This window comes from Grus americana, chromosome 5 (genome assembly GCF_028858705.1).
Source record: "Grus americana isolate bGruAme1 chromosome 5, bGruAme1.mat, whole genome shotgun sequence".
NCBI classification, from domain to species: Eukaryota; Metazoa; Chordata; class Aves; order Gruiformes; family Gruidae; genus Grus; species Grus americana.
Window position 1 is genome coordinate 21,804,440 of NC_072856.1, and position 23,777 is coordinate 21,828,216.

At 39.6% G+C, this 23,777-nt stretch overlaps 1 protein-coding gene across 8 annotated transcripts in view; it reads left to right on the plus strand.

The window, feature by feature from the left end:
* Window positions 1-13,722: 13,722 nt before the first annotated feature.
* CD44 (CD44 molecule (Indian blood group)) overlaps window positions 13,723-23,777 on the plus strand; it is a 55,949-nt gene continuing 45,894 nt past the window's right edge. For all 8 annotated transcript variants that reach the window (XM_054827369.1, XM_054827370.1, XM_054827372.1 and 5 more), the window contains exon 1: window positions 13,723-13,917. In XM_054827369.1, the coding sequence (XP_054683344.1) occupies window positions 13,851-13,917 (67 nt within the window). In that variant the 5' untranslated portion in view covers window positions 13,723-13,850. The remainder of the gene's footprint in view (window positions 13,918-23,777) is intronic.

The window sequence follows — 23,777 nt, forward strand, 5'->3', positions numbered from 1 at the left end:
CCCACAAAACATCAAAGAAAACTTGTTTTAATTCCTCATTTCCTATCTTACATATCAGTCTTCCATATCTTATTAGTTAAAAGTGTGATTTGCCTGGGCAGAATTTAGATTATGGAGTTCAGGAAAAAACACAGAAAACTTGTTTTGCTGTTGCCTCACATTGTAAGTAGCCAATTTAGGGGATTTAAAGCAGTGTACAGTGATAATCAAATACAATGGCAGCAGTTCAAATTAGTTTTACCTGGTTATGAGTAACAGAAACAGAAGAAAGTTGGTGTATAATAATGTCTCTATGGTAATCAGTTAGCAACATGACCTCTCTCATTCAACAAAATACCTAAACTGACAAATTTCAGCCCAAGAATAGTCCCATTGAAACCATTCAGAATCACTGACATAATTTGTGAGGAATGTACTTTTTTAGATTAGATCCAGTAAAGCACTTGAATACCTGATAAGCAGGTGTGTGAGCCCTATGGCTCCCCATGGCTCCCCAAACAGATGCCAGAAGCTCACCCAGAGTTCCCTATAGAGTGGACAAGCCATGTCAAGTATCTATAAATGGGATCTAAGAAGGGAATTCCCTATAGCTATGGCAGGAAATATTGAGAGGAATTTCTATTTCTAAAATCTCACATTCCTCAGAGGTTTGCGTAGATTTCTGAGTTTTCTAAGGAAATGTTTCCATTCACACAGCATCACAGCTCTGAACAACTGCTTGAATGCATCAAGAGTATATAGGTAGCTACCTATTTAAAGCAGTATCTGAAAGAATAAATTTCTTGTCTCCCACACCAAAGAGAGAGCAAACTGGGTTGTTCTCTTTTAAGAAATGTTCAGCAGTAGCAGTAGTGGCTTTGCACTGGAACTTCCCTTGTCTTTAAAGAGCTAATCAGTTTTAGTACCTGCCTTATTTAAACTTGATCAGGATTAAGAATCTCAAGGAAATAACAAAAGTAAGAACCAATTTATCGCAGAGAGATACTGAGAAGAGGTTCCTGATGGGTTAATGTCATAGCTGAATTCTGGTGAAGTCCTTCTGGAATCCCTTTTTCACATATGCTTGTGGGTTTGTTCTTTAAATATGTGATGGGTGTCTCATAAAGTTTCTTGTTTTACATACACACACACACAATTATAAATATATATACACACACACAGAGGTGTCTTTGGATGACTGCATGCTACTGTGGAGGTTTCAGCCTTCATTTGCATGTCAAAATGAAAATAGATACAAAGAAGCCTGATATCACAACTTTTTTTTCCCCTTCTTTTTAAAAGCATACTTAAGAAATCCTAATGTAGTGGACATTTACAACCAAATCAGAAATTATATTTCTGCTACAGTTCCCCTCCTTTAAGAGAAATGTCTCCACAAAAGCTAACACCATTAATAGTTGCATGGGAATCCAAATAGCAGAGCAACTGTGCAGAAATACAGAGGAATATTTAAACCAAGCAATCCTTGAATGCCAGTTCTATAATCTACTTGCATAGCTGAGAACTTTATTTCCCTTGAGAGGATGTTGAAGATTTCTGCAAGTTTAAAATAAATCGTAACTGAAAACAAACCAAAACAAAATAAAACCACCAACCCTCCCCCCAAAAAACCCAACCAAAAACCCCCCCTACAACAACAGAAGAAAAGCACGACCAAAAAATCCAATGTAACAAACTGTGTAACTGTGTTTCCTTTTATTTAAATTCTGCAGTTTCTCATCTGATGTGCAATTTCTTGACTTTAATAGAGTTCATTGCCCAATACTTGGCATGGTTATTTATGTCTTTCCTTCACTCATCATGTAGCTACATGCAGAGGGAAGAAATTATTGAGCTAAGTTGGATGTTGAGAAAAATATGTTTGTTCATTTGGAAACTGGAGTTTATTTATAAACCGCACAGATGGCTTCTGAATCCATTTCAAGAGCTTTTGAAAATAATTAAACAAATGTGATGCTGAATTAAAAAATACATTTAAGAAGTGAATTTTTGTCTATCCAGAATGAGTGTGAGTAGGTGGTGATTACGTGCAAATGATTACCGATTGAGACAATGCGGTCTTAATTGCTGGGTGGAAATGAGTTCTCTGTCTGTATCACTGCTCATGTGTCCTTTCTCAAACTTGTATCCAAACTGAGATTATGGCTTAAAGTAGGTTTCTGAATTCTCTCCAGGCTCACTTTTTCTCCGCTGTTTGCACCTCTTTCCACCTCATAGCAATCATCAGAGATGCAAATTCTGGTGTGTCTTTGACTTAACAAAGAAGGCAAGCTGAGTTTTATAGAAAATCTTGAGACTTTGGAGTTTCCTTTGCCCTCTAAACTTTGTTGGGTTTTAGAGTATACATGGGGAGAAAAGTCAACATAGTATTTGGCCTAGTGAGGCATATTGGTTTACTGGAAATAGGCCTACATCTTTAAGTGTTCAGACTTAGGGATAGGTTTTGATTCCTAACTAAAGCTAAACTTTATAACTGAAATGGGGAAATCTATCTCCTTGATTTTAATACTTCAAGCATAGGACAGACCAAATTTCTAAGACTTTATTTTGTGTCTTATTCTCTTTTTGTTGTACTGTTAAATTTGAGATCATTGAGAGATATCTGAGTGCTCTTTTAGTTGTATGTTGATCATAATTCTTCTGAAGATGGGCTGTACATCTGAATTCTGACTGCTTTCTACACAAACTTGCAGACTGGCTGATATGTGCTGGTTTTGGCTGAGATCGAGTTAATTTTCTTCATAGTAGCTAGTATGGGGCTATTTTTTTTGAATTGGTGCTGAAAACAGTGTTGATAACACAGGGATGTTTTAGTTACTGCTGAGAAGTGCTTACACAGAGCCAAGGCCTTTTCTGATTCTCACCCCACCCCACCAGCAAGTAGGCTGGGGGCACACAAGGAATTGGGAGGAGACACAGCTGGGACAGCTGGCCCAAACTAACCATAGGGATATTCCATACTATATGATGTCGTGCTCAGCATATAAGGGGCTGGGGGAAGAGGCAGGAGGAGGCGATGTAGAGTGATGGCATTTGTCTTCCCAACTATACGTTACGCATGATGGATCCCTGCTTTCCTGGAGATGGCTGAACACCTGCCTGCCCATGGGAAGTGGTGAATGAATTTCTTGTTCTGCTTTGCTTGCACATACAGCTTTTGCTTTACTGTCATGGTTTAACCCAGGCTGGCAGGTAAGCACCACACAGATGCTCAATCACTACTCCTCCTCCCTGCCCCTTCCTGCCTGCCCCCCACCCCCCACCCTGGGATGAAGGAGAGAATTGGAAGGGTAAGAGTGAGAAAACCCATGGGTTGAGATACAGACAGTTTAATAAGCAAAGCAAAAAGCCGTGCGTGCAAGCACCACCTACCACTATTTGCAAAGTGTGGCAAGCACTTAAAGAATGTGTAATACCACGGCAATGAAACTGTACTTGACCTGGAAGATGACTACATGTCTCTTTAGGAGAACTCTTTTTTGTGTAGATTTGTTTCTTTACAATGCCTGTGACTTGAATTCTCAATTCTGTCAGGCATCAAACCATATGTTTTCACTTGCTTATGTTAAAAGCAATTACTGAATCTGTGAGGCAGTAGAAATTATTCTAAAATCTTGATACTGTGAGGCTCTAATTGCATTCCATAGCCCAGAACATGGTGCTGTCTTTCCATGACAAAGGTGCCTAGTAGAGGAAAGCGTAGATAAGTTGGTGTTTCTTTTGCAGCACAAAGTAAGAAACCATTAAGAATGAATCTCATAAAATCATACTCAAACTATTCCTCATTTTTTACCTAGTAATTGGCTATCTACTGATAATTTCATCCATCTGGGATGATAAAATGGATTCTTGAGGAAGGTAAAATCCAGGATGTCTGTGAGATGATCAGTAACATGAATAGAAATTAGACAGGTTAAAATACAAAAGTTTTTTCCCATAAAGTAATTAACCTGTGTTCCAAGAAACATAGGAAGGTACTAGCTGAGTTTCAGCCTGAAAGCCGTGTGACTGAAAGCCCCTCTTGCCTGCAGTAAAGTCTTTGGCGAGTGGCAAATCCCACCATGATGTGATTAATTCCTACTGCTGGTTTCAGTGACTGTTCCGATGTTTCAAGTGTAGGACTTGAGATGTGGGGTCCTTTTAAGCGAATCACAGACTCAGTTAAAAAGGTCTAGTCATCTCATCCATCATTCAGCAAGGATGAACGTGTTCTCAGAAGCTATTCCATTATGTAGCTGGTATCATAGCAAGACCTTGCTAATGTTCGGCTTAATTTTTTTTCCTGTCTGAATTTTATCACTTACTCCAGGTGAGTGTCAGGAGGAATTTTTCCTGACCTTGCTTGGCCAAACTTCCTCCTTGGCAAAGAACTTATTTGGCAAGGTCAAAATCTGTTACTGAATAGCCTATTGCTTCAGCCTCAATCAATACCAGCAAAATCTGAAATTCTGCAGAGCCTTGCAAAAGAAAAAAAAGAAGGGAGGTGGGGAAAGCAAAGATTGCCCCAGACTTCAGTGGGAGATATCCTCTTTCTTATCTGAAAGGCCACAAGCAGTGTTACTGGTGACTTATGAATAAATCCTGCAAAGTGCTGTATTCTTCAGGTAAGGTCACCTCAAGGGACTAGGGACGTGACTTCAGCGTACAGTAGAAGAGGGCAAAGAGATGTACCCAGCTGGTACTTCCACATGATGTAATGCCAACTTATGTAGAGGCATGAGTTCCTGAAAACCACAGATCACTAACAGAATGCAGCTGCTCCTAGCTAGTTAGGTTTATCTGCAAGGCTAATTCGCTTATATGCAATGCCATACAACTGTGGCTACGATGTTTTCAGCTCTGAAGCAGGCTCAACTGACAGCAGGCTAGAGCTTTTTTTGCTATGCAGATGTGCAAATACATGCTAAACTGCCTACTCCCTAAGGAAATAAGAGGATCTTGATTCTCCCACAAGAGTGTCAAAGCAAGCCATCCAGCCATAAGTTCAGTTTCTCTCTCTGGCCTAGTGTTTTCCTAGGTGTCTAAGCAAAATGGAGCAACTTCAACACGAATGCTTGAGAGACACCCAGTTTGAGGTGACCAAACTGTCCACTCTAGTTAGCGCACGCTCTTGGGAGAGCATCTGTAGTTGAAATGGTCATAGGAGGTAAAGGACTTCAATCCATGTCTTCCACATCCCAGGCAGAAAAACAGTACAATCAAACACTCTGGTCTTACTGTGTTTAGTCTGTTAGTCTTGGCTGCATTCTAATTCAGATAATGACAATCTGAATAATTAAGACTGTAACCTATATTTGCAGTTAGAGAAAAATGGTATTTCTATTCTTTGAAATTCTCATACTTAACAATACAGTGCAAAGGATCTGCTGTGCCCTCTACATGATGCGCCCATATTTTGGAAGGAAATGAGTAATCTCTTTAGCGATTCAATCTGAACCTCCTCAGCCATTCAGTAAGAGTTTCTGGCTGCATGTGACTAGCAGTGTATGGTGTATTTTTACCTTTTTATTTCTCAGTTTTCTATGAGTGCTTTGATTAGTTCTCTAATGGGCTAAGCTAGAAAAAGTGCAAAGTATTCTGGAATTGCTAAGTTCAGCAAAGACTGGGCCATGTGAACTGGGTTTCAGGTATCTGTCTGTAGAGAAATGTGTGATTAACGAGAAGAAAAACTAGCTAGGCTGGGATTGAAGAACTGAATTTGAATATGGGAGGGAGAAGTTAAAAAGGAATCCTTAAATAGTTGAGATAAGCTTTAGTATCCTTATATCTTTATTTGAACTAGGCTGATGAACATTCATAACCTGTCTATCTCACATCTATGCCCCTTGAGATATGCCTCGTATAATTCATCACTTAGGGAGTAATACATTTGTAAGGGTTGATGTTGATGTAGATCTATCCTTCCTGGGCTAGCTGATACCAAACTATGACTTTCCTCCTATATAAGGGCAAGAAGCTTTGCAGGAACACACTCAACACATTCCATTTTGTCCCAAGACTCTCAAAAAACTGTTTAATATGATACACTTTTTGTGGTATTGGCTAGCCATTCCTGCTTGCTAGATAGTGGTGTGCAAAGTTTATTATAGTACCAGATCTATCAGACTAACAGGACAGTTTTTTTCTTCCTTCTCTTATCTCTGCCTCTCCTACCCATTCCCCTAGGGAAATTTTCATTAAATTCTTGTTACAATTAAAGAAGGGCTGGTTATAAAAAGCAAACTGGGTGGAGTATAAATCCCAGCTAAATCTTTATATGTATAAACATCTTTGTCTTAATGTATCTTGCAAAAGATAGGAAGAGGGGATTTTTACTTATGGGACTTCCAGGTACAATGGACAGCAGATAAACTGCAACCTCTCTTGCTAGTTCTTATATCCATTTCTACATCACTGATTTTGCTCTCATATAATCTCTCTCAAATCTCAGATGACTCAGACATAGATCATTTCTTGTAAATTCGGTGCAAGTTGGCTGAAACTTTAACATCTCAAGGAGTCTTAATAGCTTTCTAGATCTGACTTGTTCATGATGCTGTTCAGACATGACCTGCTTACTTCTTCCAACACTTCTATAAAATATTTAGCCTATATAAGTAATGTTTCAGAGATGAACAAATAACTCATAATACTTTATTTATTGCCAGTTTTAAATTTCTGAAAATTAGAAGTTTGTGAACACAATGCAAATATTTTATATATGCATTATTCAAAGAATCTGGTAAATTCCTGAACAAATGTTTTCTTTATCAATGAATCACAAATGGTTGAAAAAGTACTATGCAGGAACAAAAAAATGATATGGGGTTGGTTAGCAATAATGATCACATGACACTGTGTAATTTGATGATTAATGTATTTACATGAATCACCAGCATAGTGCAAATTTTGTAATTTACAATTGCACAAAACATTGAATTTCTTTTTTTCTGTATAAAATTATGTTCCAGATAATATCTCATGCTGGTAGATCCTGTCACCTCAAACATCCTTCAAAATATAACCCAAAAGGACTGCAACTGAATGCAAGCACATTTTCAAAATCATATTCAAGGTAGTATTTTTTTCTTAACTTCAGTAAGCTATTGTCACTCAATATTACTAAAAAAAAAAAAGTGAATAAGCCACAAGTAATATCAGCTTTTGGTCAGTAAGAAATATAGATTCTCAAACACAGCTGTGTTATTCTAGGTATATAATGAAAGAAATAAACTTCAATACATAATTGAACTCTTACCAACTATGTAGTAATAGCGCAAATGAGTGTTTATTTTTCATTTCTAAAATATTGGCTGTCATTGTTACTTAAGCCAAGCTGTTAAATAGGCAATGATGTGTGGTCTAGTGTGACAGTTCCCAGTTCTAAGATAAACTCACTGTGTTGTAATAGCATTCAGCTCCTCCCTTATCTATTTCTCTACCAGAAATTCAGGAACATGGAAACATGCAAAAACAGAGCTTCTGACTCATTAATTTTATGAGATCTATTTTCAGTGCCTCTGTCCCAGCCTCACACAAAACTCTTGTCTGCAGAGTCACCCAGAATTACCTTCTTTTGCTTATTTATATAGAGAAAGCAATTTCCCTCAGAAGTCATTGCTTATTTTCCTTGACAATTCCCACATAAATTATGTAGAGCTCAGAAACAAAAAATGCTTTCCTAACTGCCACCTCTACACACTTCAAGTAGACTCCAAGGGGCAAACCAGGGAGGAGAGTTCCTACCTTGTGCATTCTCCATCTGTGGAGGCCCACTTAGTGCTATTTAGACCTGAGGCATCTCCTTGGGGTCCCTGTTTTCCAGGTGGGCTCAGGGAGACAGCTGTCCTGCTTTTCTCAGTGTATGCCCAGGTGGAAAGGATCAAATCTTAGCAAACAAGCTACTGCTGTTGCACCAAGAGGAGCCAAACTCATTGATTGCTGGCTGTGTTTAACCTGCAGAACAGGGTTTAATTTTTTTTTTTTTTTTGGGGGGGGGGAAGAGGAAGTGATAGTTGCTGCTGATGTCTGCAGATCCAACAAAGCAAAATGACTGCCCATTTGACGAAGAAGATGCTACTGCTGTAGCAATGCCTTACCTAAAACCTTGTAAGAGGGCCAGACTGCTTGGTGTGTATTTAACCTAGCAAGTTTAGCAGTCCAAAACTTAGCACAACTATGTCTGCACAACCTCCTCACCCTGCTCAATGTATGATGTGCACACACCTGCACCCTCCCTCCTAGAGCCAGACTAGAACCAGCTATTATCTTTGTCTCTAAAAACAAACATGCCTATTATGGTCTAAAATTAGGATACTTTTCCTTCCCTTCCACCTTTCACAGGGATCATAAACTGACTAACAGGGAGACTGCTGAAATTCGATGTTTCTGTTTATATAGAGACCAGGTCTGGTTTTAGTGTTAGTCGTAACTGGAAAAGATAGGTTTAACTATTCATTCCCACATTGCTATGTTTAGGACACAGCCTAAACATGGCTATGTAATATATGGCTGTGGCAAGACTGGCACAAACAGACCTGGTTTGAACAGAAATTGTTCCATGAATGAATCCAACTAAAATTTGGATTTTACTTTCTTTAGATAGGAAAATATTTTATCAGTGGCTATAAATCTGATGTAATCCCTCTGTCCTCTCAGATTATATATATACAGGGAAAAAATGTAACACAGTATGCAGAGTTATCATAATATAGATACTGGGACTAAACCAAACACTGTTCACAACTGGCTTGACTCAAAATTCCTCAAAATCAGTAGAAAACTTCCCTTGACTTTGAAGGGCTCTGCTCAGGTCTATATTAGGCATAAAAGCCCCTAAGTATTTATCTGTAGGTACAGTTAACAGCTTGCTTATGCAAATATAGTTTCCTGAGTTGTGTGAATGTTTGCATTTTGTAAAGCTCATCTGCTCTTCTGGAGTCTTAATGTTCTTTAGTTATTCCAACATGCTGCACAGAAAGGAGAGTGGATGAGAAAGGATGGAGGCTAAGAAAAAGAAATGAGTGGAGAAAAGAGAAAGAAGTCAAGGTAAAAGTCAAGAAGCAAAATCAAAAGGAAGAGAATGGCATGACGGGGGGGGGGGGGGGAGGGGGGCGGGGCGCGGAGAGTGAGGGAAACAAGAAAGAGCACATCCTGGAGATGGCCCAGTATAAGCTTGATTTACCTATTGTTAAACTGCAAATGAAAGAAATGAAAGTGGGAATACAGAATGCTTAGTGCAAAGATGGCCAGTCATGCTCTATCAGTTTCCAAGTTCTCATTGTCTGGTGTGTGCTGGGAAGGCCGACAAAGGGGAGGGAGGGGCAGAGACAGACTGAAACCACATACAGAAAAAATGTGTCTTCCCTTCTCCCCTCAGTTTCCCCTGTACATCCCCCGCCCCTGAGCCCTCTACACAGCTGCTTGTGGCTCAATTAGTCACTAACGCACGCACCATGGCTGGGCTGCATACTTGGACATCTGGTGGCAGCTGCTGTGAGCAGGCTTCCTGCCTCATTTCCAACAGCAACGTAGTAACTAACTGGGTACAGCGGTGTGAAAGTTGCGAATGGGGACTGGTACCATGATTCCCTGCCTGTGACGTGCTGGGAGCCATGTGGGTCAGCCAGGGACAGAGTGCTTTGGGACTGCACTAGGAACAAGAAAGATGATGAGGCCACACGGTCTGCCGCAGGAGAAACCATGCTGCAAAGAGTTTCTTATGGCCTACTTGAGTGATTCTGGCCACTAAGATATTAGCCTGTGTTGGATTAGTGAGTTGTTTAGGGATCTGGGGCAAACCAGTAAAACGGGCTGATGAATCCATGCCAATCTAGGTTGATGCCTTTTTCAGAAGTAAATATCTAGGACCCATTGTCATCTTCCTAACTCTCTGCAGGACACAGGCTGTAAATTACATCTAGGAACAAAAGGTTGATGGGAGTAGAACCGGGTGCCCAACTTCCCAAGGGAGTGCTTTGCCCTCCAGCCAAAAGAGTAGCTTTTCTGGCTTAAACCAGCACAGGCTCTTATGCCTTCCCATCAGCACTCAGAGCCCAAGAAAAGTGTGTGTACAGGATTTGCTACACTGAAGCGTTTTCAACTGTGTCCATTACAAAACCTGGTTTGGGGGTTCATCATGGAAATTAAATCTGGTCCGAAATGCAGGAAACAAGATTGCAGTCTAGGGACACAGGAGGAAATCTTATTAAAAATACTGTATCTTATTGAGATTACAGTTAGAAGGGTATAAAATCCTCCCTCCTCCCCTGAAACTGACTTACAGCCACTCTCACAGACCAGCTGCAGTCTATGCAGAACGTACACCGCCATGACCAGAATTACCTATGAGATTTGTGCTTTTTATATTCACCAAGACTATGTTCTTAAACCCCCCATAACAAGCTTGAAATTTCCACCAAAATATGTTCAGAAAAGGTTTGTTTTAATAAAATAATAAAAAAAGTCTTTCTGGTGGTAATGGAGGTGGGGGGAAACTTTTGAAATTAGGAGCTTCCTTTTTCAAAGTTTCTATTTTTCACAACAGAAATGCCAGCTATTTTGGCAGAAACAAAATTCCATTCTTCCTCCCTTTCAATTGTTCAACAGTAAAACTGATCTCCATTGGTGTCATTTTTTCATTGTTAAGTTCAGGTACATTCACCTTCACATGTACTCTCTAATGGGATTTTTATCAAAATTAATTGGTGCTGGCTACATTTCACATATGTGATAAAATCACGAATGAATTATTTTGGTGTTCCTGTACTATATTGCACTGTCTTAGATTCAGTATCCTCTGTGTCAAAGGCTTCATAGAAAAACACTTTTTTAAATGCTGGGGATTTATCCTTTTCAATTGTATTGTTTCATTCTCTTTCGAAAACTTAATTCATTTGGTACCATTTATTATTTTACAAATTTTTAGTGCCAGTAATTTAACTGTTTGTTGCCAAGGGAGTAAGCAAATTCCAAAAGCTCAAACATTTAACTGTGATTTGTGTTGTTAACAATAATGTCATGGGAACAAATCCACAATGAGAATAAACTGATAGGCTCACCTTAAAGCAATTCTCTCTTGCGTTTCCTCAGGTGAAGATTTGCTTTAGGATTGTTCTGTTCCTATATACTAAGATTATCCCAAGCTAGAGAAAAAGTTATATATTTCTCACAAAGAAACCCCAAAACCAAAAATACTTTTCCCAGAGTACATCTCCTTTGCCTAAATTTTCTGGGTAGCATCAGGCCCTGCACCCAGGCTGAATTTGGACTGTTGTCTACCTCAGACCAACATATTTTAGGGGAGAAATTCCATGTTTGGGTGGGAAAGAAGGAAATTTTTTTGTGTCAGCTTTTTCATTTATTTGTTAATGGCAGCTCTTTGAAGTGCTCGGTGTGTTGGAATGCAAGTGTGTGTCCTAGACTGGCATGTAAGCAGGCAGATGGCATGTGAAATGGACAAATTTACATTTTATATATATATAGTTCATTAATTATTTCTGTGGTTTATCACATGAAATGACGTACTGTGACGAATTATTTTTGTTGTATCCATCTGTCTTTTCCTCTTTTGTTAGGTACTAGCACAGCCACGTACCTGGTCTAAACGTGCCTAATCTTAGCCCAGTTTTATAGGGCAACAAGCAAGAGAGAGACTTTTCACAGTGGAATACCACCCACCCCTGCCAAACACACACAGAAGTACTGAGAAGTCTAAGATGCATATCAAATATTATTCAGTATTGAGAAAAGAACCTGTTCATAATCTGATGTCAGAAGGGCTAGAATTAGAAACTTCACACCATTAAAAGACTAGCAGTTTCCACTCCTGGTAAAATGAGACTTTTGCTTCTCTAATGCTTGCCCACATTCCTGAAATGGACATTATTCTCCATTCACCTGTGCCAAAGAAAACTTACCTTCATTATTTCATTCCATATAATTGTGAATACAGGACATTAACAGAGAGGTATTTTATGTTCATCAATAAAATAAGACTCAAAGATACCTACATTTTAATTAAATATTCCATTATTTTGGTTCATCCATAGGGGTGAATTGTAAAAGTCATTTAGCAACTGAAGAAAACGATATGCTTAGTAAACTTACAAGATGCATTAACTGTGCATGAGCATTTCAAATCCCACTAAACTTCATTCATATATTTCAATGCCAAAATATCTATAGCTGTAAATGTAAAGGAATTCACAGAACTATTTCTTTTCCACTACTATAAACAGTAAAGTGTATAGGAGATTGGGCTTTCCTTGCTTTTAAAGCCATTTGTTTCCAAAGAAAAAGTAGCATATTCACTAAATAAAATGTGTTTTAGCTGTAACTTCAAAGTTGCTAGCTTCATAATAAAAAGATCTCCTGTGTTTTAAGGAAACATTTTAACTTTAACCTTGTCCCATCAGATATGCTAGACCTGTAGGAAAAACCTGTTATAACCTGTTGCTAAAAATTTGGCTGTTTGAGGAAAGTCAAGCCAGCCATCTCGAAGTCAAAAGTTAAATAAAAGGCAAAGTCCTGAAAACCTCTCTGTGCAATGTTCTTGTGCCTGTGGCTGGAAAGAGCTGTCTGTATTTTTCCATTGTTTGTGTTAATAGAGATTAAAAATTAATGAGAAGTCTTTCAAGTGGGAGGATCAACAAAATTGTAATCTGATATAGAACTATTCATTTCAAATTTGCCAAGTGAAACTGAAATGGGGGCATTACTTGCTGTCAGTCATTGCCATATGTTGGTTGTTAAAGGTGAGGTGTACTGGCTTTGGTGATCCCTGACCAACCCTTCATTCCGCTGCACACAAACCACTGTCGCAATTCTGCAGCTCTGAAGAGAGACCACTGTATTGAGACACCATGAGAAATCACTAAGGCACACAACAGACATGCCTTTCGCTTATCTACAGAGAGAGGCTTTGAGGTTTTCACCAGGGATTTCATACGACATCTAGAGTGACACAAAACTCCACACTGCAATGAACCTATGTCCCCCAGGAACTGAGACCTTGTCTGAGTGTCAAAGACTGTCATACATTCTCATCCTGTTTCTCTGCTTTGCAAATTGGGAATAGGAAGAATAATTCCTTCTGTACCATCAATACAATAAAATATCATTCTTAGTCCTCAGTATCACTGCTGGCACTGGCATTAGTTACCACTTTTGTTGGGGCAGCCTGTGCAGAGAAGCCAAGAGTAGAATGGGCTGTGGGAGACTGAACCGCTTCGACTTACCTTCTGCATGAGGATATCCTCCAGGGACAAACAGAAACATTTTAGAAAGGTTCGTAGCACAGCAGGCATTTTGCTTGCTCTAAATTGAACTGCAAAAAGAGAAAATAGTGAGGTGGGACAAAATAAGCAAAATATTTGAGGGAAACATCCAGGCAGTTGTAGATGCTTTACTGGGGTTCAGAAACTCTAGTGCTTTACGTTCACTTGGTTTGCAATAAAGAGATTTTAAAATGCAGAAGGGGAAGCTAATAACAAACAGTGCCTTTCTGAGCTAACTCACAAGAGATTACTCAAACTTTCCTGCAAGTGCAATAAGTATAACTTTTGACTGTACTTGTGTAAGAAGAGGAGGTTTAGTGCCTCTTTAAAACTCGAGTGTGACTGCTTAGTCAGTACCCTTAGTCAGTCTCCTCCCACCCCCCCATCTTCCACTGCTGGCTAGCTTTTGTTGGGTGTGACTTTTGATGGTGCTCCCCCTCCCAGTTATGTCATTACTTCAGTTCCTTTGAATCAGAATAAAAAGTGCAGCAAACTTCAGACTCATTGACTGCAGGCTTAACAAGCATCGGGGCTTTTCTTCCGTCCACATTTTGCAAGGATCTCTGGTTTTTTCAAAACAGTTCTGAGAAAACAATGGCCAACTTCTCCTTATGGGCAACTTTTGGATTATGTTTGCTGAAGCTTTGTCTAACAGAAACACGTAAGTTTTTTATGAATGGAAACACTTGTACTTGGTAATAAGTTTACGCTTCAGAGAGCAAGAGCTCTTCTGCTAGACAGAGCAACAAAGGTCTAACAGCTTTATTGTGTCTATCTTTATATACAGTTTTATTATTTGTAAGAGTTATCAGAGATGCTTTAGAACTGTAACCTCAGCTGTTCTGGTCTGTACAATCATGGAAAGCTCTGCATTGCTTGTAAAGGGCAATTCCAGATCTATAAAAAATGAATTGTTGGTCATTAAAGTTAGGTTTAAACTAATAACAGAAGTACATTAGGGAATTTAGAATAGCTCTGGTAAAGCTCGGTTCAACAATGTGACTGCTGTCACATACTTAATTTGCTCTCCCGGCTCCGTTTCAGACAGTAGAGAAAAGAGGGGGTTGGGGGGGGTGGCGATGGTCTCACACCCCCAGCATACGACAACTGGTTTCTGGAGTTTACATGGGCTGAACTAACAGCTAATACAAGGCATTTGGACACAGCCTTGCTGAACAGAAGCAAAACTGCAGTGATCTGTGAGTGAAATTTGGAGAGTTTTTATGCCAAGCATACTGGTTTCTGGCTTCCTAAGGTTTCTTTGGGGTTGACTGACAAGAGTTTGGAACAAAGGAGGTTAGAAGTGACCACAAAATTCAGTTGTTTATTAATTAGCTTTCTGTAGCTTGGTCATCTGCTTCAAGTATTTGTATTTATAAAAGAAACATTAATACAGCGAAAAAAATAAAAATTGTATGTCCAAAATTACAAAATGCTTTTGAAATTTCACATGGTGCAGGCTCAACCATGTTTGAGGGAAACGGCCATGCTTTTAACAGACTCTCACTCTGACAGCAGCTGCCTTGAGGCATTTTATGGTTAGGGATAACAATTACGCTTCGACATTATTTTTCTACTCGTCGGTTCCAGGACTCTAACAAAATACATTTTTCATGGTTATTGTCACCCAAGGGCTGTGTGTGTATAGTAAATATATATCTCATTTGTTTGAGCAGCAGCAGATACTTCTGTAATGGTTGCAGCACTGCCGGGCTGTGAATGGGCGTGTCAGAGTGAACAGTTCCCAGTGCATCTGTGAAGCACCCTCATTGCTTTTCTTTCTATAATTGTCTGTCTCTTGTGCCAAAATATTCTTGCTAAAATCAGGTATAGGAATAAAGCCCTTAGAGAAAGGGCAGGAGTACTGTAGGCAAATAAAGTATGTCTGAGATGTGTTTAAAACCCTGGCTTGGTCCAAGTCTGTATGCTGTATAAGTATTATAATTATTTGGTTACTGCCTGCTCAACTGATTTCTCCTTTTATGAGCTGCCAGGAGCGTCCTACAGAAGCAGGGTCTGCAGTGACTCTAGGAGTAATGCATTTTTTACAGTGAGACATAGCAGAAAGCCTCATCATCTAGTCTTCAGCACAGTTATGGAAAGTATTTCAAACTTCACATATGTCCCACAGGGAAGTTTCTTTAATGGTTTAGCAAGGTATTACACTATAGCTACAATATATTTTAGTTGCTATGCAGTACATTCCAGAATGAGTTTGTAGTCAGCAATGACTGCAAAATAGCAGTTGATGGTAGTTTTATTTTCTTTTTTAAACCAGTGACTTTGCTGTGTATCATAAAGTAGTGGCCATTGCTGTTGGCAAACACCTTGCTTGAAGACAAAATTCAGATCTGGTCCTGAATTGGAATTTTAATTCTTTTAGTACAGAATTTGGCAAAATTAGAAAGGACCTGGGATTACTGTTAATGTGATTACTAAAGGAAAGATGAGATATAGAGAGCAGCTGAAAAACTTATTTGTCCTGAGTTCTGTGCTGTTATTACCATACTGTCACTGACATGTGAGTGAGGTGTACTCGTGGTATTGATGTGACTTTTGTTGTCTAAGGAGTCTGAATCCAGGAGGATATAAATGCTGACATCTTGGTTAATGATGATTCTGGGGGAGATTTCCCCCTGTGAGCATTATGTATTTGTAAAAATATAAGTTTTCCTTGATTAACACAAAGTCAATCCTAGAATTTTGTCCTCTAAACTGGAAGAAGCTGTAATAGAACTAGTAGTAAAGATGAAATGAAAAAAGGGAGAATGAGTCCACCAGTGGGAGGGAGGAGTTTAGCTATTTGCACTGGAGAGGTTGCCAGAGTCTCAGTACGAGGTAAGGCTCTAGACAGGGCTACTATACCTATCAGGCCATCATAAAGGAAGGGATCTGCCTGCCTATTGGTTTACATATCCATCATGTAAATTTGTAAATAAAGCAGTTTGAAGAAGCTCTTTGTGCTAGTTTATTTTCACTTAGTCCTTACAGTGTGTATCTTGGCTATTTTCCCAAAGCTGCAAAGTAACTAGACTTTATTAAAGTTCACTTGAACTTCCATTATCTTTTAATGGAAAGGTTATATACCTGTCCTTGAAATACTCACACACACAGAGCCAACAAACCATGGCAGAGTGTTGTCTTGCAGTATTTGGAGAAATGTTACTGGTGTTCACCACAATGCAGAACCATCAGCTTGAAAACAGGAAGTCAGAGAAAGGCTTAATGAGGAAAGATACCATCATACAATTGAGGAAGAACTTTTGAAACTAAATGCTTTTAAAACCACGGGTAGCTCTAGCCAAGGATGAATGAAATGTTCCCCCATACCTGGTATGTCTTTATTTCCAAAACAGTTTCCGTGGCTTTTATAGGCCAGGACTTGAAGACAGTATTAATATTGCAGTTATTTATCTAGCACCTAAACATGCATGAGGTTCTACTTTAGCAAGAATGTCCCAGCAGGATGAGATGTCTTGAGGTGCTGATAGACAGGTATAAACAGCAGAGAGAATCATGAGCTCATTACTGCTAAAACTCTCGGGTTCTCAAGAATTTCATGAAGCAGTAAAGAAAATGCTTTAATTGAAGGACGACTGCCATTTCAAATGAAAGAACTTATGGAAGAGAGCAGGAAAATATAGTGAGGAAAATGCAGATCTCAAAGGGATGTTTGGTTGTATGGCAAGGACCATGGTGGATTACAGGAAGCAACTAAAATTTGTTATATTATATAGACAGCATGAAGTCTTGAAGAATTTAAGGTAGAGAAGAAATCTGAAATGTATGCGGGCAAGAACCTAGTGTAAACCTCTGCAGACATTTCCAATAATTTGGATAGCAACTGTAAGGAACAGGGGAAAATAAATGAGGAATACAAAAAGGTAGCAGCAGCAATCAAGTTAATGTATAATAGGAGTGGATTCTATAGATATGTGAAAAGTTAGAAAAAGTAAAAACTGTGTTGCTGACATGGTGGAGGCAAAAGCACTGGTAAGCTCTATGTGATATAGGTTAATTAAAAAGCAAAGGGCAAACAATGTAAGATGGCAATGCTCTTGCCAGAGAAGAGATGGTATTCGGAAGGAGTGGCTATACAGCAGCAGTAATTAGGTTTGAAAATAGGTTGCTAAGAGACATTGTTTTTAAGGACAGATTAGATAAGGACAGACTAGATAAACACCTTTAAAGGGCAGTTTGGGTATTGGTGATTGTGCTACTGGGTAATAAGACGGAGTAGAAGACTCTGGTAACTCTGTTTCTTGTTTGATAAAAGGATAATTTCAGTTCTGAATAATGTTGACTGATAGTGGAATACACTGTAGAGAAGCAGGGAAAAAAATATGTTGAGTTTCTTATATAAGGAGAGGATAAGTCAGCCCAAGAATTTAAAAGTTTTTTAGAGTTCCAGAGACGTTGTAAGAAGGCTTCTCCATTTGCTTTCTGATCTTCTTGCCTCTCATTTCTGTTCCTGCACTAATGGATAAGTGTTTGAAAATACAGTCAATACGGAAGATGATAATTCTCAACCTTATATTACATGTATCCTGTTATTTACAAAACATTGATTTTTTTAAATTTTTTTTTTAAAGAGAACTCCATGCAAGAGAGTGAGGGAAGTTGTTCTGCCAAACTCTCCTCTAAAATTGCTTTTTCCAGGACCAAGGCTAAATGTACATAGTTACCTGTGAACTGTAACTTCACAGAGAGGATAATCATGAAACAAACATGACCCACCACAGTAACTCACAGTGTTCAAAACACATGATATTTTAGCATCAGCTGGTAACTGAGAGCATGCTTTATCAAGTTTCATTTTTCTGCACTAAATTGAATTCTTAGACTAGAGAATTTCAAACTTCCAGTTGAAGACTAGCAAAGTGAGAGGAGCAAGACAGAGGTTGGGTTTGTCACCAACACGTCTCTGATACGTACATCATGGTTGCTACCAAGTAAAATCCACATCCACAGTCTATTTTGTTCTTTGCCTTTACCTGTAAGGGATTCTTTGTGATATATCTGGTGGTTTGGACCACTCTCTGGATTATTGACAACTGTAGGCATGAAGCCAGTTTTGCATTGCTGTTAGTCATTTTCAAGACTAGACTAGAAGTTCATCAGCTGTTAACACACAGTTGTCTCTTACTCCCAGGGAGGTAATAATCATTTCAGAGCCATCAGACACTGTAATTATCAGTGACCATTATGGCTGCTGCTAATATTGGTGGCAAAGAGGATCGTGTCAGTCCTGAATGTTTATCGGTTTCCTCTCTGCCAAATCACAGGCCTCCCTACAGTGGCATCAGCAGTAATATCAGTAGCAGCTGGCTGTAATTTTCCTCCCTTGCTGCGGCTGCTGGAGCTGACCCCACCCAAGGGATGACAGAGCAGCTCGTCATATGGGTGACTTTGCAGGCAGTAACGTGAAATGGCAACAGAAAGAGGGGTTTTCCTTGGAGAATCTTTTCACTCAGACTGAAAGTTCAGCTAATTGCGCTTTAAAGTTCAAACCTCCGTGACTGTTTCCTGCCTAACAAAACCTGCAGTCATTTTTGGAGTCTGTACCTACAACTGAGAACATAATTGAACTCTCTTTTGTATGCACTGGCTTTGGGACTTTCCAGTTCCTCTACATGACAACACTGGCTGCATTATATAATGCAGCAATCTTATTTCAGGACAATAACCTTCAACCCTCACATTGTAAAACAGCAAAAAAAGACAGAAAAGAGTTGAAAAATAATCTACAAGTTTAGCAGTTACTAACATGGAAGCTCAAGCAAGCACACCAATTCAAAGTAAAAATCACAGAGAAGACCTGATTTTTACTTACATTTGCAGTTTGAAAAATACATTGCTTCACTTTTTATTTCCTTCTTTTGATGACTGAGCTAGGCTCAGTAGCTGGAAGGTCTAAGAGACTGTGTTGTGTCTTTGCAAAAATAAAAAAAAAATCAAACATGCAGCAGCTGTGGTAAAACTTCCATCTCTGTTTCTGCTAATGATACTGCTCCAAAAGCAACGTGAGATGGTTATAAAAGAGGTTGCCAGAGTACAGGCTGACAGCTGCCTAGGAAAAATGCATTAGCCCATCAGCCAGCAATCATCAACTATACAGTTAATGTCTGTTTTACTAAATACCTGAATACCTAAATTCATAAATAAGAAGTTGCCCTTGACAGAAGATATAATAGTAAAAAAAAAATCTGCTGTGACATAGTTTTGTTGATTATATATGTCTCACAATAGCAGCACGTTAGCAAAACAAGTTCTCAGAAGTATATTTCCCTAGGAGGCTTTTTTATTGTTATTTTTGTTAATGGATAGGTGTCTGTAAAGAAGCAGGGTGTGGTATCTGTGGGTAGAAGTAATGAATAGTTTCTTGCAGCATTCCCATACAGAAGTGAGAGGTTAACTGGAACTCAGCTTATGGTCTATGGTGACCCAGGACCCTGTGAGTGAGCTCTGTCCAGGCAGCAAGCAAGGTACTATCCAAATCAGAATTTAAAAGTCAAGCACCCACCTTAAGTTTGCAGCCTCTCTGAGAGAACATATCTTGCTGCCAGAGGAAAGCTTATCAGCAAGGGATTGGTATCATGCTTACCAGAGCAGCATGATTGCAGCTGTTTTGAGAGAGCAGGCAGAGCCCACATGCCTACTCAAAACAGTTGGCAGCTGCTCTTTCTACAGCATATAAATGCAATAGTTCAACAGTGCCGTAGGGATGATTGTGATGGTAGTGATTAATCATTTACCTACTCTTTGCCGTTGGCCAATGCACATCTTATAGATAAGATGGAGTATCCCTATCATGGAATGAGGAGACCAAGGCAAGTACATCACTGCAAGGGGCAGCCAGGTCTTCCCAACTCCATTACGGTGCTCTGGGTGAAGCTTTAGCACAAGGAATATAGAATAGTTAACTGGGCAGGTCCTTTGCCAATTATAAAGAAGCATGATTCACTAATAATGAAGACACTGAGGGTGAGGCCTGAATTCATCTTAATATTTTGCTTTCACTCACTTCCCTATTCTTCTTCTTCCTGCTTGATCAGGTATCCTCCATGAATTTACATGTCCTTTCCCTTTTCCATCATTCACTCAGGCATGTAAGTATGGGAATACAGCCTCTTTTGCTAATGAGTCTTCATATTTATAAATTTAGGGTTTTGTTCTCTGTTCCTATATATTGCTTATGCATAAATTCGACATTTAGAATATGAAAGTGAAAGGATATGTATTCTGTTCAAATCAATTTCTCCTGTAGTAGTGCTATAAAAATCAGATAAAACTTTTCTTTGTCACTCTGACAGTTTTATCCTGTTTACTTATGTGTGTGCTATCTATACGAACACTGAAGACTGGCAGCTATTTTCAGTTCAATAGCACTTGGTTCCTGTTAGACAACAGAGAGTGCAAAGTATAGTTTTCTTTAAAAGTTCTTATTCAAGACTTATCTTTTTATGATTAAGGATGTTTGAAGCTGTTTGGCAAATGAGAACTGACTTAAATCTTTTGTCCTACTGTCAAACTTAACAATTCTTTAGGCTCAAGAACTTTAAAATTAATTTAATAATTAACTGAAGAATGTCTTAAATTTAGTCAAGTATTTCTCCTATTTGAAACAATACTTCCTAGGGATACTTCCTGAGATCTCAGAGGTATTTGTACATAAAGGCTTGATACTCTAGGAAAGCGGAGTGCCGAGAGACATAAAATGACCAAGGAATGATCAGCAGAGGAGCCAAGAACAGACCCACTGTTTCTCACCTGAAGGTAGGCCACCTGGTCACAATGACAGAAGACCATGTGGCCAGAATTTTACAAGTTGGATCGAGTGCACCCTCAGCAAGTTTGCTGATGACACCAAGCTCTGTGGTGTGGTCGACACGCTGGGGGGAAGGGAGGCCATCCAGAGGGACCTTGACAGGTTTGAGAGGTGGGCCCGTGTGAACCTCATGAAGTTCAACAAGGCCAAGTGCAAGGTCCTGCACGTGGGTCGGTGCAATCCCAAGCAAGACTATAGGCTGGGCGAGGAATGGATTGAAAGCAGCCCTGAGGAGAAGGACTTGGGGGTATTGATTGACAAGAAGCTCAACATGAGCCGGCAGTGTGCACTTGCAGCCCAGAAAGCCAACTGTGTCCTGGGCTGCATCAAAAGATGTGTGACCAGCAGGTCAAGGGAGGTGATCCTGCCCCTCTACTCCTCTCTCATGAGACCCCACCTGGAGTACTGCATCCAGCTCTGGGGGCCACAGTACAAGACAGACATGGACCTGTTGGAGTGAGTCCAGAGGAGGGCCACGAAGCTGATCAGAGGGATGGAGCACCTCTCCTGTGAGGACAGGTTGAGGGAGTTGGGATTGTTCAGCCTGGAGAAAAGGCGGCTCCGGGGAGATCTCATTGCAGCTTACCAGTACCTGAAGGGGCCTACAGGAAAGATGGAGAGGGACTGTTTATCAGGGAGTGTAGTGACAGGACAAGGGGTAATGGGTTTAAGCTGAAGGAGGGTTGATTTAGATTAGATGTTAGAAAGAAATTCTTTACTGTGAGGGTGGTGAGGCACTGGAACAGGTTGCCCAGAGAGGCTGTGGAGGCCCCATCCCTGGAAGCGTTCAAGGCCAGGTTGGATGAGGCTTTGGGCAATGTGGTCTAGTGGAGGGTGTCCCTGCCCACAGCAGGGGGGTTGGAACTAGATGACCTTTAAGGTCCCTTCCAACCCAAACCATTCTACGATTCTATGATTCTAAGTCCAAAGAAGTTTGAGTGTCACTGTGCAGCAACTATGTGTATCCAGGTGGTACCCAGGTATATCTTTTAAATGTCCATGTCTTCTTTTGAGCAACTTTTTCTGTTTCTCGCACCTATTTGCTGTTTTCCCCACTAATCCATTTCCATACCTCTGGGACATCTGGCTGAAGCAGTCCAATAAATCTGATAGACTCTTGTGAGCCTGTGTCTGTGATAGAAGGTTATATCCATTTGATACAGTAAAACCTCTGCTCAGCAGCTTAGTCATTCTCAGGCAAAATGAAATGTAGAGACTGAGTTCTTCCAAGAGACTGGCCTCAGAAAAGACTCTAATAACAAGAAAATTCTCTTATTCATATTTTGTATTATTTTCTTTTGATTTTGGCCTACTGTGCTGGCAAGTCTGACACTTGTCATTGCGTTCAACATCAGGCTAATAGGGCAGGAACATCCAGTGACTTCAGAAGATTGGAATTAACAAAATACAACTCTTCTATTGCACTAGCAATTCACTTTGCCTTCCTGGGTGGAGCAAAAACTCTTCTATCACAGAAAATAAAAATACTTTTCTTGAAATTTCATATTGAACTGTAAACTGTTAAACTCTTCTTTTCCAGAATGTAACAAAATCATTTCATAACCTACAAAGGATACGTACTTGAAGGTTCCAGTTCATCACTGAATGGGCACAGCTAAGGTTTTAGACAGGCAGCTATCCAATTCACAATTCTTGTATCTAAAAGCAGTAACAGGCAGACGCTGTGAACATGTGAGACACCTTCCTGTGGTGACATCCTAGAGAGAATATTTTTTCCCGCCTGCCCCAGAAGACCCTGGATCTATTTGCTCGCTGTTGTGGTGTAAAATGCTGCAGAGCTCTTTTCAGAGTATGTATGATGATTTTTCTGTCTCCTGACATTTCTATTAGATCAGTCTTATTCACCCTATTTTTTTATGGCTGTATTTCCTGGCTGCTTGTTGGGTGGGAAAAGATAGCAGGAGTTTTGCTTTATTTTCTCAACATCTTGCCCTGCCAAGTCTCACACATTATCTAGTAGTGATGTAGTTCATGTTCATGACAAACAGAGCACAGCATTAACTGGCTTTTAAAACAGTGAAGCAGAGGCAATCTTAAAGCATCATGGTAGGGTAGGACCAGCACAGTTATTCAGTTTTTTCAGAGCGTCTCTAGGCATAAGTGCTAGACAGCATTTTCTTTCTCTGAGGGTTCATGTGGATTAGAGAAAAGGCCAATCATACAGTTTTCCAGGAGGAGGCATATACTGTGACTTGGAGATTATTAAGACCAATGACTGAATCCAGATTTGTTTTCTGTTAACACTTTGCTGAATTTTATCCAGGTAGTTCATATAGCAAGTAGTTTGTTTTTCTTTCTGGAGCTGGAGATCTTTTTTCTTCTTCTTTCCTATTGGGGCAGCCCTATGGTAAACTAGTGCAGAATACACAATATATTACCCACAAAACAATGCAAGACTGGTAAAATGTTGCAACAGTGCCTTTTCTATCCAAAATTTTACATTCAAAATGAATGAATTCTTTAATTTCCTTTGCTGAGCAATGGAGGAAAAGTTCAAACCTACCTGACTAGGTTGCCCTTCATAATAAAATAGAGGCAATGTTATTTTCTTCAGTTGCTTCTATGTTGTCACAATCAGATTTAAAAAATATAGCATAGCCACAGCATTGAAAGTCTTGGGCCCAGCAAGGGTTATATCCATTAATAACCTACAAGGGTGTTTGTTGGTAACA